Consider the following 16,344-nt stretch of genomic DNA (forward strand, 5'->3'; position numbering starts at 1 on the left):
TACCATAGGGTGTTTCTTAAGAGGAATTGGTAATCCTGCGTAACACCACATTGCCCTAGGTAGGGGGATCAAACTAAACTGTTGCTCCATAACCGTCCATAATTTAAAATCTCTATGTCTGCACCAATCAACTATTCTACTGAGGTGTGTCACTTGATCATATTTAACCACTTAAGCCACTTAACCACTTTGGCTGGCCAAAAGACCAGAGCACTTTTTGCGATTCAGCACTGCGTAGCTTTAACTGACAATTGCGCAGTCGTGCGATGTGACTCCCAAACAAAATTGACGTCCTTTTTTTCCCACAAATAGAGCTTTCTTTTGGTGGTATTTGATCACCTCTGCAGTTTTTATTTTTTGCGCAATAAACAAAAAAAGCAATAATTTTGAAAAAAAAATTGTTTTGCTATAATAAATACTCCCAAAAATATATATAAAAAAACATTTTTTTCCTCAGTTTAGGCCGATACGTATTCTTCTACATATTTTTGGTAAAACAAAAAACAAAAAATCGCAATAAGCGTTTAATAATTGGTTTGCGCAAAAGTTATAGCGTCTACAAAATAGGGGATAGTTTTATGGCATTTTTATTATTTTTTTTTTTACTAGTAATGGCGGCGATCAGTAATTTTTATAGTGACTTTGACATTATGGCGGACAGATTGGACACTTTTGGCGTTATTTTGGGACCATTCACATTTATACAGCGATCAGTGCGATTAAAAATGCATTGATTATTATGTAAATGTGACGGGCAGTGAAGGGGTTAACCAGGAGGGGGTGCTTCAGGGGTTAAGTGTGTCCTAGGGAATGATTCTAACTGTAGGGGGGATGGGCTACGTGTGACACAACACTGATCACCGCTTCCAATCACAGAAATGCTTGTTTACATCAGCATTTCCCTGTTCTTCCTCTCCACGAGATGATCGCGTGTATCCCCATGGACATCGAGTCCACGGGACCCGCGATCACACTCACGGAGCTCGTGGCAGGGTTGCGCACGCGGTGCCGGCGGGGCGCACACGACCACACGGCGGCAAATTTAAAGGGACGTAAATGTAAATGTTTGTGCGGCGGTCGGCAAACGGTTAAGTGTATCTGGTACCGCTATCCCACCCAAGTTTTTGGGCATTGTCAAAAGGCGTCTACAGAGCCTCGGTTGTTTCTGAGCCCATATAAATTTAGTGAAAAGCATGTGGATTTGACAAAAGAAGGCTGCTGGGATCGCAATAGGAAGTGTCTAAAACAAATATAAAAATTTTGGTAGTAAGCTCATCTTAATGATATTACAACGGCCAAACCATGAGTGTAGTCCCCGGGATTTTTTTTACCAAAATCATGTAGCAGAATACATATTGGCCTAAATTGATGAAGAAATTAGATTTTTTACTTTTTTTATTGGATGTGTTTTACAGCAGAAAGTAAAAATATTGTTTTTTTTTTTTTTTTTTTTAATTGTTGGTCTTTTTTTGTTTATAGCGCAAAAAATAAAAACCACAGAAGTGATCAAATACCATCAAAAAAAAGCTCTATTTGTGGGAAAAAGAGGACATTAATTTTATTTGTGTACAGCGTTGCACCACCGCGCAATTGTCAGTTAAAGTAACGCAGTGCCATATTGCAAAAAATGGCCTAGTGATGAAGGGGGATAAACCTTTGGAGTTGAAGCTGTTAATCGCTATGTGGTATCGCTATCTTATGTGCTATTGTGGTATGGCTAAGTGGTAATATGTAATATATATGTAACATATAATGTATGCTATTGCTATACTATGTTTTATTGCTATCCTATATAGAGCAAATGTTAAGTGCAATGTAGAAAAGGGTTGCACCCTAAAAAAAAAAAAAAAAGCGTTGATATATGTCAGTACAGCTCCTTTTAAGAAAATGTTCAATTTAATGAGCTAAAATTTGAATCTCAATCTAAATACAACCAAAAAAATACAACCATTGATTTGTCAGTATTTGTCCATTTTAAGAATAACCGATAAACTCATTTAAAAATGACAAAATATTAATTTTTAAAAACCATATATTTCCTTCTTTATCAGTATGACTCCATCAAAGGCATGTGGGCCTTTTAGAAACCAGCAGTTTATATGGGAAACAATAACAACAGCAGTTGATTCTCTACCGGAAGCCGCTAAAGATTTGTTTCTGTTTGTTGGCTCACAGGCTTTTGCGGTGCCTTTGTTCTTCCTTTCAAGGTGAGAGTGTAGGAATGCCTGATAGACAATGAGCGACATGTCATAAGCCTCTATTTATTGAATCTAACTTGTGTTTTCTGTATTTTTTATGGCACCAAAAGTATTCTCATGTTTTATCTTATGGCGCTGGGAAACTCATATGGAACGCTGGTGTGCTTGCTCAAAAATCAACTGCAAATGGTAAGTGCAACCAATTAAATTTTTTTTTAGGAAAATCCTCATCGCTGTATAACCTTCTGAGAGGTAAAAGAACAGTAAGTTGACCATGGGTTATATAACACTGGCTACAGGAGAATGGATACTAGTGCAAACTAAGGAGAAGTTCTAACCTCCAAGCCACAGAGCTGCCACATGTGGTAACTTCCTACACATAAATACACATAAAAACACATAAATACTGCATTTCTTTGGACATACAGGAGATGGAATTACATTACTCAAAAGTTATACTTCTTGATTTATTCTGTGATATTTGGTGGCTTTTGTGGGTGAGTGTAGAATATTACCCTCAAATTTTTGGGAATTACATTTAGATTTCGGATGTTGGTACACATATCACATTTTTTGGGCTCAAATTATGATTATTTGGAAAAAATAAAAAGCACAAAAAATTGCGATCCATTTTAAATTTGCATCAGCAATGGTATTGTTTGTGCTTTGTAAAGACACCTGTGTCCGTTTGGGTAAAGATTGTTGAGATGGTGAGTAACAAGTGAAAGTGACAGAGAAAAATATATTTTACCAAAACATTCCACATTCTAGCATTCTTAAAAACAAAATATTTTATGTAGTAGCAACAATGTTGCAAAGGAAAATTTATTTCAGAGAAAGATACATTTCATCTCAACATTAAAAGGTTTTTTGTGAAAGTTACAATTGTTCCATTAGAATCAATGGCTAGAACTTGCATTGGACTATAATAGAGCAGATTTTCACTTCCAAAAAATGCTCTCTAATTAGCTCTCATTTTGGTATTTACTATAGCCCCGGGTAAAAAAGACACTGGAGCTAAAATGAGAGCTATTTGCAGGTCTGAGCATGCTCAGTTGTGTTGGCACCTAGTTGTCCAAAACAGGGAATTTTTCACTTCTCAGACTTTTAAAGATATTTCAGTGTAGAAATCACTTTTCCTGGCCAGCCTCACGTCAGCATACAATGGGTTAACCCCTTCCTCCAGTCTCTCAGTACCACCTTCTCTTAGCTGATAAAAGGGAGCCCCTCCTCCCCCGCCCTTGTTCCTTTTATTTTGGTAGGACTCCAGGCCACCATGCTAGTGGATTAGACTACACCCCCCTACCAAACCTACCCATCCAGGTTCAAGCCTCTTCTGGCATCGGAAGGTCCAGAACAATAAAGGTAGTTCCTTTTATCACACTGGATGCTCTGTGTGCAGGAGCCATGCGGGCATACTAAGGCTTACAGAGCTTACCATTTTAGGCTGTGGTGTTGCTGTAGTATCGTGCTTTCCTTTCCTGCTCCCTAGGAGCTGTGCCAGCCGCCTCCCCTGTGTTTTCTGTCGGTCGGCGAAGACCTCACAGGGGGCAGGGCTGTGGTGGCGAAGGTGTCAGGCGTCACCTAGCAACGCTCACCATAAAGCCTGGAGAGCCAGAAGCTCCAGTGCTGTTTGCCACAGCTAGTGAGGGAAGTATACTGGTGAGTTTCCTTCACAGAGGGGGAGGGGTGGCTGGGCTGTGTCAGTGTTTACTGGGCTATAATCACAAAATGCATTACACCATGTATTTACAGCTTTCCAGATACCTTACAAACCTGCTGCCACCCAGAGTGACTCCATATCCAGTATTAAGGTAAAGTTATTTCCTTTAACCACTTGCTAACTGGGCACTTAAACCCCCCTCCTGCCCAGACCAATTTTCAGCTTTCAGTGCTCTCACACTTTGAATGACAATTACTCAGTCATGCAACACTGTACCCAAATTATTTTTTTGTCCTTTTTTTCATACAAATAGAGCTTTCATTTGGTGGTATTTGATCACCTCTGGGTTTTTTATTTTTTGCGCTATAAATGAAAAAAAGACCGAAAATTTTGAAAAAAAATGCATCTTTCTTGGTCCAGGCAGCAGGCAGGGACTTGGTCAGCAACAGCAAACACAATTTTTCAGGCAGCAGGCAGGAATACTGTCCATAGTCAGTACAGGCAGTAGGCGGGATACTGTAGATATACAGTCCAGGGTCCGTGCAGGCAGAGATTGTCAGCAGTGCCAAAATATTGGTACTGGTAGTAGGCAGGAACATAGTCCATGTGCTGTGGTCAGTGCGACAAACAGGCATGACGGCAGTAAGTCCTACAGGCAGCAGGCAAGAAGTAGGGCCTCGTTCAGGACAGAATGGGGACAGGGGTAGAGGCTTCTCCTACCCAAATCTCTTTGAAGCCTCCGAGTCTCCAGACCCTAATCTAGGAATGAGAAAACAAAGAAAATTGCTTTCTTCATCCAGAAAAACTATTCTGGAGCCCCTCACATATGTGAGACCCCTGTGTTGAATCCCACTAGTCCAGTTGCAGGGTACAAGATCAGTCCAAGAGGCAGGCAAGAGGCATGGTCAAACAGTCCAAGGTCAGTTCCAGATCAGGCAGAGGTATGTACAGAATCGTTAGGCAAAAGCATGGTCAAATAACAGTCCAGGGTCAGTTCCAGATCAGGCAGAGGTATGTACAGAATCGGTAGGCAGAAACATGGGCGAATAACAGTCCAGGGTCAGTTCCAGATCAGGCAGCGGTATGTACAAAATCGGCAGGCAGAAGCTTGGTCGAATAACAAGCCAAGGTCAGTTACAGAGCAGTCAGTGGCATAAGGGGTGTGAAGGCAGGAACTGAGGATTACGTTTACCATACTTCACTAATAATTTATTGAAGTATGGTAACGGCGGAAACATTCACCTATGCAGAGGACTGGTTGGGAAGGACATTGTGCACAATAATAAGATGTGTCTCTTCTGACTCCTTCTCTGGTATACACCTTACATCTTTTTTTACGTCTTTGGCCTGTTGGTTTGGGAGGGAGTTTATCTGGAAAGTGGCGTTCGGAGAGTCGACTAACAACATCTGATTGGATGTTTTCTGGTGGGCCGTTTGGGAATATAAGGGCAGTGTAAATTTCCTCCTGGTAGCCAAGGAAGGGTTGTGAGTTTTGGGTGGAGTTGCGGTAAATAATATAGGAATTGAATATGGCCAATTGAAAAAAATAAATTGCTACTTTTTTGTACCAATGGTATGTCCGTCTTATGGCAAGGTATGGTTCCAACATTTGGTCGTTGAAGTCGACTCCCCCCATAAACAAATTGTATTCATGGATGCATGTTGATTTTTGGATGGGGCCATTCCTTCTGGGGATTTCCACATTGGTGTTATTGTGGATGGAAGACAACATGTAGACATCCCTTCTGTCCCTCCACCTCACTGCCAGAATCTCTTTGCTTCGCAGACTTGCCATTTCTCCTTTTCTCAACTTCTTATTGACAAGACTTTGAGGAAAGCCCTTCCGATTCTTTTTTATAGTGCCACATGCTGGCGTCTTCTTCCAGTGAAGGTTGTGGAACAGGGGCAGAGATGTGTAGAAGTTGTCTACATACAGGTGGTAGCCTTTCTCCAGTAGGGCGTATATGAGTTCCCAAACAACTTTCCCACTGGTTCCCAAGTAGTCCGGGCAATTAGGGGGCTGCAGCTGGGTGTCCTTCCCTTCATACACTAAGAAGGCATATGTGTACCCTGTGGCTTGGTCACATAATTTGTACACCTTCATCCCATAGCGGGCCCTTTTGCTGGGGATAAATTGCTTAATTTTGAGCCTGCCGCTAAATTTAACAAGGGACTCATCCACACATATGTGTTGGTCCGGGGTGAACAGCTGGGGGAATACTGCAGAAAAATAATTTAGTATTGGCCGAATTTTGTAAAGCCTGTCATAATTTGGGTCATTTCGGGGAGGGCACTGGGTATTGTCACTGAAATGTAGGAACCTCATGATCATCAGATACCTGGTTCTGGGCATTACTGCGGAGAAGAACGGCATGTGGTTGATGGGGTGGGTTGACCAATAGGAACGCAATTGATTTTTTTTGGCGAGTCCCATATTAAATGTGAGGCCCAAAAAAACCTTGAACTCCTCCACTATTAGGTCTCTCCACTCATAGGGACGGGCATAATATGATGTTGGATTTTGCAAATTTTTTTGGATTTATGCTGTGCATACAGGTTGCACTGGGCCACAATTTACGCCAACATGTCCTCCATAAAAATTAAATAAAAAAAATTAATTGGGGTAAAATTCTCCATGTTCATCTGGACTCCTGGCTGGGCAGTGAAAGGGGGAACGCTAGCTTCTCCTGAATTAGGAGGAAGCCACAAGGGGTTCTGAAGGGCATAGGGAAGGCTGGCATGGGACCTAACCCTTTGGGGCTGAGGTGACACCCCACTGGTACTTGGCCTTTCTTGCCGAGGTACTGCAGTGCTGGTGGATGGCACTGCGGTGCTGGTGGATGCCACTGCTGTGCTGGTGGATGCCACTGCTTCACTTGACGAGCCAAATATGTTACATAGTTACATAGTTAGTAAGAAAAAGAAATAACCGCGCTAAATTGTATATAAGTAAGATATGTGAAATACGTACGTCGGGAGGTTGACGCTCTGACGTCATCACCATTCTAGTGTGGACGGGTGTTCACTATGCCGGCCGGCTGTTTGCTGCTTTTTAATCTACTTATCCACGCTGTATGCAGTCAAGTCACACCAGCTGGATTTCCCATACCAGGACGGAACACAGGCTGTTTTTTGCTTGCCTTGTGGGAAGCGCAATATTTATGTGGTGATGGATCTCTGAGTGTGGTGTCTCTCTCATCTTTACCACCAAGTCTGGTTGTGTCCATTCATGGGTTTCTCTCTGGGACTGATTCTGGTCTATTATTATATATAAGGACTCCCATTCACTATATATGGACATCACTTTTTGATTCACAGTTTTATGCATAATTTTTTATATTGTTCTGATTATCGCTATGTTTCACATACACATATGAATTTTTCCACAGAAGTTTTTGGGACATGATTAGAAGATTATTTCACATATCTTACTTATATACAATTTAGCGCGGTTATTTCTTTTTCTTTTGGTATTTTTGGTGCACATCTCACTGTTTAACTGCTGCTTTTTTGGGGGGTATATTAATTTAATGGTAGCGCAGTATTTTTTCTTGTTTTTTACATAGTTAGTAAGGTTGAATAAAGACACCAGTCCATCCAGTTCAACCTGAGTGAGCACCCCCAATTGTCCCCATCCCCGCACATTGCATCCCATCAAGATGCCCATCCACTATATTATTTATTTATTTTTTTAATATATTTAAGGTACCCTTGTAGCGCCATCAATCTGCGCAGCACTCCACACACAACCACACCGGTCCCTATCCCCATAGGGGTCTGCAATCCAAGGTCCCCAACTCACAACCATACACCAGGGCCAATTTTTTTTGGACAGAAGCCAATAAACCTACCAGCATGTCTTTGGAGTGTGGGAGGAAACCGGAGTACCCGAAGGAAACCCACGCAGGCACAGGGAGAACATGCAAACTCCAGGCAGGTAGTGTCATGGTTGGGATTCGAACCAGCGACCCTATTGCTGCGAGGCAAGAGTGCTAACCACTACACCACTGTGCTGCCCATCTTCCTCCTCTGAGTCTGTTAGTGTTCCACTACTGACGACTGGCTCATAATTTACGTCAGACTCAGAATCCAAATTGGAAAGGGAATCTGAAAAAGAGAGCTCCCCGTTGCTCTCGTCGGCCGTGAAAAGAATTTGATATGCCTCCTCGGCGGAAAAGCTTTTTTTGGACATGGTTGCTGGTGGTGATGAGACTGCACAGTTGTGTGCTAAGCCTGCACTGATGGGCACAGATGAGGTGGCACAGATAAGCACTGATGAGGTGGCACAGGTGGGCACAGATATGCCAGTGCATATCTGTGCCCACCTGTGTCGCCACATCAGTATGTGGCACTGGGGAGGTGGCACAGATGGACACTGATGAGGTGGCACAGATAGGCACTGATGAGGTGGCACAGATGGGCACTGAGGCGGCACAGATGGGCACTGATGAAGTAGCACAGATGTGCACTGATTGATTTCACAGATGTGCACGAATGAGGCGGCACAGGTGGGCACAGATATGCACTGATGTGGCACTGGTGAGGTGGCACAGATGGGCATTGTTGAGGTGGCACAGATGGGCACTGATGAGGCGGCACAGATGTGCACAGATGTGCACTCATGAGGCGGCACAGATGGGTACTGATGAGGTGGCACAGATGGGCACTGATGAGGTGGCACAGATGTGCACTGATTGCACAGATGTGCACTGATTGCACAGATGGGCACAGACAGGCACAGACGGGCACAGATGATGCACTGATGGCACAAGTGGGCACTGATGTGCACAGGTGGGCACAGATGGCACTAGCTATAGATGTCACTGTGGGCACTGTTGGGCACTGTTTGGGCACACTTTGTGTTTTAGACTGCAAAAATTCACTTACTCACTGTTCACAGATCCTCTCCCTCCTCACACACTGTCTCTGTGTGAGGAGAGAGAGCCGGCAATGAGAGATGATCTCATATGTTTACATTTGAGATCATCTCTCATTGGCCACGGAGATCGCGCTGTAAATGGGCGCTGTGATTGGCCATTTACAGCAATCTGTCATTGGCTGTGTCCAAGGGACATGGCCAACACAGATTTTCCCCAAGGCGCGCTCATAAGAGCACGCCGGGAGCGAGGAAAGGGGACGACATCAATAGACGTAGTCCCGGTAATGTAGATCCGTGCTGTAGCCGTCATTTGGCTATAGCGCAGATCTGAACTGGTTAAAGAGCCAGTAAAAAAAAAAAAGGGATAGAATAGGAACTTCTTTTTTCTTTTTTCTATATCCTGTCTTTTGTTGCTGTAGTATGAGCTCACCACAGCCCCAAAGTGCACGAAGATCATCAGAAAGGTAGGAGGGGTCTACAGGGGCCACAAAACAAAAGAGTGCAACACCAATCTAATATGGTGTTTTGACTTTATAGGAGCAGAAGTCCTAAAAAAAGACAGTTGCAGAAGAAAAAGTCCCGCCACCACTCAAAATCTCTGCATGCATCTGGGTCACGCACAGGACATAGACCCAAAGCAACTGCCAGTCCACACCACAAAAATGCTCAGACCGCTATGGTGGCAGAACCAAGTGCGACAAGAGGCTGTCCCTGCGAAGGCCTCTGCTGGGCCTGTTCAGCGCCATCCCCCCCGAGAAACCCTTGTGTTCAGAATGCATAAGTGATGTAGCCACAGATAGAGAAACAGTGGCACATAGGATAAAGGACTATATTCATGAGTAGGGATGAGCCGAACACCCCCCGGTTCGGTTCGCACCAGAACCTGCGAACAGACCGAAAATTTGCGCGAACTTTAGAACCCCATTGAAGTCTAAGGGACTCGAACATTCAAAATCAAAAGTGCTAAATTTAAAGGCTACTTTGCATGGTATTGCCCTAAAAAGGGTTTTGGGACCCTGGTCCTGCCCCAGGGGACATGTATCAATGCAAAAAAAAAGTTTTTAAAATGGCCGTTTTTTCGGGAGCAGTGATTTTAATGATGCTTAGAGTGAAAAAAATATATATTCCTTTAAATATCGTACCTGGGGGGTGTCTATAGCATGCCTGTAAAGTGGAGCGTTTTTCCCGTGCTTAGAACAGTCCCTGCATAAAATGAAATTTTTAAAGGAAAAAAAGTCATTTAAAACTGCTTGCGGCTTTAATGTAATGTCGGGTCCTGGCAATATGGATGAAAATCAGTGAGACAAACGGCATGGGTACCCCCCCCAGTCCATTACCAGGCCCTTTGGGTCTTGTATGGATATTAAGGGGAACCCCGCACCCAAATTAAATAAAAGGAAAGGCATGGGGCCCCCAGGCCCTATATACTCTGCACAGCAGTTTACAGGCGGTGCAAACAAGACATGGACTGTAGGTTTGTTGTTAAGTAGAATCTGTTTGTAATTTTGAACTGGTACATTTTTAAAGTGTAGCTCCAGCCAAAAAATCTATTTTAAGCTTTTTGGAAAACATAGGGAAGGGTTATCACCCCTGTGACATTTGTTTTGCTATCTGTGCATCTCTTCAGAAGATTTCACCTCACTTTCTGTTCCAATGACAAATGTTTTTGATAATTTGGGGTTTTTAATGAAACAAGGATTGTTGAAAAAGCATCAGTAGAGAGGAGACACGTTTTTCCCATATTAACTCTTACAGGAGAGAATTTCCCTTCCTAGGGGTAGATTTCATCTCACCTCCTGTTGTCTCCTTCCGTTTGCAAGCAGGAGTCGTTTGTAAGTTAATGTTTGAAAGTAGGGGCCTGCCCTATATACTGTGCAGAAATAGGGGTCTTAGGTGTGCCACAACACTGTAAGCCCACGCAGTTACTCTTGGTGGGTGCAGAAACGGGCCCTGCTGTGAAATATTAGATCAAGAATTGTAATTACATGTCCCTGTTGAACAGGGGCAGAAAAATTGGGCCTTAGGCACTGGTGCCACAACACTGAAACCCCTCACAGATACTCTAGTTGGAGCACAGGAATGAGCCCTCCTGCAAAATATTGCATCAAAAATTGTAATTACATGCCCCTGTTAAACAGAGACTGAAAAATTGGGCCTTAGGCATTGGTGCTGGTGCCACAACACTGAACCCCTTACAGATACTCTAGTTGGAGCGCAGGAATGAACCCTGCTGCAAAGTATTGCATCAAAAATTTTAATTAATTTGTTGTTAAACAGGGGCTGAAAAATTGGGCCTTAGCCACTGGTGGCGGCGCCCAGAACCAAAAATATTCTTACAAGCTATCAGCATGATCATTGAGGAGGAAGAGGATAGTCACTCAGCATAACAGGATAGTCACTCCGCATCAGCATAGACAGTCTTGAAGAGATCTGACATTTAAAAAAAAAATATTCGGTTACATCAGGTGCTTGGTAGCTGGTGGTGATCCAAGACTGATTCATTTTTATGAAGGTCAGTCGATCGACCGAGTCGGTGGACAGACACACCCTGTGATCGGTTACAAAGCCTCCAGCAATACTGAATGTGCGTTCCGAAAAACGCTGGATGCAGGACAGGCCAGTAGCTCAATTGCATACTGTGCAAGCTCTGGCCAGTGATCCATCCTCAAGACCCAGTAACCCAGAGGATTTTCGGTGGGAAAGGTGTCCAAGTCAGATCTTGCCCCTAGGTATTCCTGCACCATGTAAAACAGACACTGGCGATGGTTGCTGGAACCGATCATACCATGGGGCTGCGGACTAAAAAAATTGTCTAAACGCATCGGTCAGACGGCCACCTTCTCCACTGCTCCTTCTTTGACTGACTGAAGCCTCAGCAACACGTTGTCCAGGAACAGGAGTTTATAACCTCCCAGTCTCTGGGAACGCATTGCACAAACCTTTCTGCAAGGCCTCCCGAACATGTTTCATCCTCTTCTCCCTCTGCGACGGCAAGATAAGGTCCGCAACCTTACCCTTGCAACGTGGATCAAGAAGGAGGGTTGGCAGCCAGTAACGATCCCTCTCCTTGATACCACGAATACAAGGATCCTTCTGCAGGCTTTGCAGGATCAGGGAGGCCGTGCAGTGTAGGTTTGCTGAGGCATTCGGTCCAGAGTCCTCTGGGTCACTAAGGATGACATGATCCGCAGCCACCTCCGCCCAGCCACGTACAAGTCCATGGGTTTCTTGGGACTGTAAATGATCCCTTGAAGACTGCTGCTCATGCTGAGTGCCAGGCTCCATCTCCATGCTGACACAATCCTCCTCCTCCTCATCTTCCTGTGTGATCGGCAGGCACGCAGGAACACTGCCTGGATAAAGGGGGCCTTGAGAGCTAAGGAAGTCCTCCTCTTTCTGTCTCTGTTCTGCCTCAAGTGCCCTGTCCATTATTCCACACAGCGTGTTCTCCAACAGGTGGACAAGGGGGACAGAGTCACTGATGTATGCACTGTCACTGTTCACCATCCTCGTGGCCTCCTCAAATGGTGACAGGACAGTGCATGCATCCCTGATCATGGCCCACGGGCGTGGGAAAAAAAAACAAGCTCCCCTGACACTGTCCTGGTGCCATAGTCGCACAGGTACTCATTGATGGCCTTTTGCTGCGTGTGCAGCCGCTGCAGCATGGCCAACATTGAGTTCCACCTGGTGAGCATGTCCCAGATTAGGCGGTTCCTGGGCAGGTTAAATTCCTTTTGGAGGTCAGCCAGCCAAGCACTGGCATTATATGACCGGCGGAAATGCACACAGACTTTCCTGGCCTGCCTCAGGACATCCTGTAAGCCCATATACCTGCCCAAGAACAGCTGCACCACCAAGTTAAGGACATGAGCCAAACAGGGCACAGGGATCAGTTGTCCCTGTTGGAGGGCGGAGAGGAGGTTGGTGCCATTGTCGCATAAAACATAAAAGAACTGGTCCACAAACAACTTGTTCTTAGCTCGATCTGTAACAGTACGTACTCACCAACTGTAGTAGCACTTATATGTTAATATCTTAATAACTTTCAGTAATAAAGTGCAAATCAACATTATGTTTTGTGTGTAAAAAAAATAGCCATGTTGTCTAGTAACACAAACATAAATATTCATAAATAATAGAACAATTAACAACAACACATAGCAATTAAAGAAACAGTATTAAAACTTACAACCCGTAGAATCCAAAATCAAACATTCAAAACAAAGTGCATATGCTCCACTCCAATTTAGAGAATAGGTAATCAGGTAGCAGGGTTACATAATATGCTACACTAAATCTGGAAGCTATGTGCTTCTGTGCTAAATGGGTGATAAAACCACCTTTCATCAGCTTTCGGTCCACAAAAAAGCCAAAACAAACCACTAAAAAAAAAAAAAAAAAACAGGATTTTCTGTATAGCAGCCTTATGTTATTATTATCTTATTAGGCAGCAGCTGCTAGTATAACAGACTATTGTCAACCACTATTATAAAAGTGCAGATAACTTTTTACATAAAGTCAAGAAATACTTTAATCCAATTTATACCACCAGTCTACGTGCTTTTTGAGCAGCAAATGTCTTTGTAATGTTGGTGAAATCAAGACTGCGAAGTATATTTGATTCAGCAGACATTATAGACAGTTTGGTGAGACGACTTTGGCTCATGGTTGTGCGTTGTAGATTTTTGATCCGTTTCATTTTTGAAAAAGATCATTCACCTGAACAGTTAGTGATCATTAAAGTGAGATACATTTTTAAAGCAATTTCCATGTTGGGAAAGGTATCTTTTACATCCTTGTCAAATATGGTATTGTACATAAATTGCTCTATGCTTCAGTCATCTGTTTTTTTTATAGAGAAACAAAGAAATGAATGACTGAAACTGAATTAGCTTGTCACCAAAGGTTGTGCCCAGATCATGCTTTTAGAAAGCGGACAACTTTTCTGCTGCAATTTTAATGGAATCAAAGTCCATCACTGGAAAATTTTTTAAAGAATCCAAATAAATCACACACTTCACTGTAAGCTCCTGGTCAATGCTCCAGACACACTAAAAGTTTGTCAACGCATGGGAGAAAGACCTTAACATAAAAAGGTCTCCTTGGGTGTTAAATGTGCTTCTTCACTGTGTCAAGTGGCTGCTGATGGACATTCTGGCGTTGAAGTCGACGATGTTGCACAGTATATTCTTCAGTATCTGTGAGACGCTTGCCAGCTTCTTCAAATGCATCAAATTTAGTACGTTGTTCATTCATAAAATCTTTTAATGATTTCAAAATGGCAATTGCTGAATTTAGGTTGAGTTGAATGGACTGCAAAGTTTTGCTGCTGCTGTTAAAGCGCTGTAAAACAGTGTTCCAGAATTCTGCAAAAATCCTGGGCTCAAGTTTGCTCATCTGATCAAACAGTCCTTTTGCCATATTACGGCACTCTGACCTCTCTTCACAGTCAGCTGAAATTTCCAGCAAAATGTCCATTATATTTTGATAGCCATGGACTAGTGCCTGACAAGCATCAGCATGACATGACCAACGTGTGTCACTTAGCTTTTTCGGCATGGACACAGAGAGGTCATTCTCATCAAGCTTGTCTTTAAGCTTCTTGTAGCACTTGGTTGAGCCAGTAAAGAATGCATACAGAGCTTGTATGAAATAAAAAAACTTGACAGCCTCACTACACGAATTTGCAGCATCCTTTCCAACAAGGTTTAGTGAGTGTCCAAAACAAGGTATATACTTTGCATATTTATTCAGGGTAACAATTTTTGCTTGCATACCTTTGTGGTGACCAGACATGTTGCTTGCATTGTCGTAACTCTGTCCACAGCATCCTTGTATGGAAAGTCCAACATTATTAAGGAATTTTAGAAGCGCATTTGCCATCTCTTCTCCTTTATGCCCCGTTGAGGGTAAGAAGGTTAGAAAATGCTCCAAAGGTTGATTTCCTTCTAAGTATCGCAAAATCACTGTGAGCTGATCAGTATGGGAATAATCTTCACATGAATCTACAGATACCGAGTAGTACTTTGCCATTTTAACCCGGTTGATGACATGTTCTAAAATCTTTTCCCTTGTAATCTGTATAAGTTCTTCACAGACATTTGCTGATAGATAACTTGTAAATCCTTTGCCCTTGTTTGCCTTGGTTTGGATGTGTTGTGCTAGGAAAGCATCGTACTCCGACAGTAATTCCAAAATTCCAAGATAGTTGCCATTGTGTTTGGATCCAATAACTTGGTTGTCATGAACCTTGGAATACTGGATTGTCATGAAGCTTGGAATACTGCAGTATTTCTCCTCTGATTCATAATGCTGGGACAAATACTGTTAGGAGATGCTGATGTCAATTCCAGCCACCTGCCTGTCTGTTGCCTGCTAGAATGTGTATTGTAATTAAGTCTAGTATGGGTTCTAAGAGTCATTAGATCTCCATTGTTGTTTGTGTTAATTAACTCTTCTATTGTGTGAAGAAGAGTTCGATGTTGATTTGTGATAATGTTGATTGTGTTTTCTGAGCTAAAAGACGACCAGTCTGGCCTAAAGGTCATGACTGAGTCATCTAGGCTGTCTAAAGGGATTAGTTAATTAGCTCATGTTAATTAGGTTTCTGGTCACAGGTGTATGTTCAGAGTAATATGAGCAGGAGGTATGCACCTCCTCTTTTACTGTATAAAAGAGCCTGTATTCCTTTCAATAAAAGAGATCCCTGTTTGAACTTACATACAGCCTGCCTGATGTTTGTTCTGAGCTATCACAACTGGATTAGAATGGCACATAGCTGTAGTTCTAATCCCGGAGCATCGGATGACTGAACCATCAGACGTTGCGATCTGCAATCTGATTCTATAGCAGCAGAGGAGTGTCGGAAGAGTGGAACCGAGCGAGCAGGGGCTCGTTACATTGGTTGGCAGCGGTGGGATTTGCTCTCCAGTTACTGGGACACTCCAAACCACCACAGTGAATGGCCAGTTATGCAGCCTGCAGGAGAGCCACGCTGAAAGACTTACTTGAGAGCCATGGAGGGACCGGTGTGACAAAGAACAAGGCCATCCTGATCAGTGAGCTAGCCAAGATGGATCAGAGGGATGGTGATGCGGGACCCCGGTTAGTTGAAGACTTGTTTCAGCAACAAGTTCGAGAGAGGTTGGCATTATATGGTGCTAACCCATCAGAGACCGCCATACAGAATGCCATTAGAGACATCCAGCTGCAGGATGAGCAACAAGAGAGAGAACTAGAGCGGCAACATGAGCGGAGAATGGCGGAAATACAGCAATCGGAGACAACACCTAAAGATACAGCGCCTTTCCGTAAGTTGCCCTTTCGGGCGTTCAAACTATTTAAGGAAGGAGAGGAGGAAATTGAAGCGTTCTTGCAGGACTTTGAGAGACTATGCCAGATACATAATGTACTGTCCCAAGATTGGGTTGCCTTTCTGGCGAGTAATTTGACTGGCAGAGCAGCCGATGCGTATCAGGCCCTGGAGGACGAGGACGCTAAAGATTATGACCGGGTAAAAGAAGCTCTGCTAGCCCGATATGCCATTACACCCGAAGCCAGTCGGATTAATTTTGGAGAATCCCGGAAATAAGCCAACATAA

General features: G+C 43.4%; 1 protein-coding gene across 2 annotated transcripts in view; it reads left to right on the top strand.

Moving 5' to 3' along the window:
* The window catches only part of TMC4 (transmembrane channel like 4), a 1,453,434-nt gene that overhangs the window by 1,308,413 nt on the left and 128,677 nt on the right, over positions 1-16,344 (top strand). For both annotated transcript variants that reach the window (XM_073602282.1, XM_073602283.1), the window contains exons 14-15: positions 2,052-2,207; positions 2,309-2,387. In XM_073602282.1, the coding sequence (XP_073458383.1) occupies positions 2,052-2,207; positions 2,309-2,387 (235 nt within the window). The remainder of the gene's footprint in view (positions 1-2,051; positions 2,208-2,308; positions 2,388-16,344) is intronic.

Source organism: Aquarana catesbeiana, linkage group LG10, assembly GCF_042186555.1.
Source record: "Aquarana catesbeiana isolate 2022-GZ linkage group LG10, ASM4218655v1, whole genome shotgun sequence".
Lineage (NCBI taxonomy): Eukaryota > Metazoa > Chordata > Amphibia > Anura > Ranidae > Aquarana > Aquarana catesbeiana.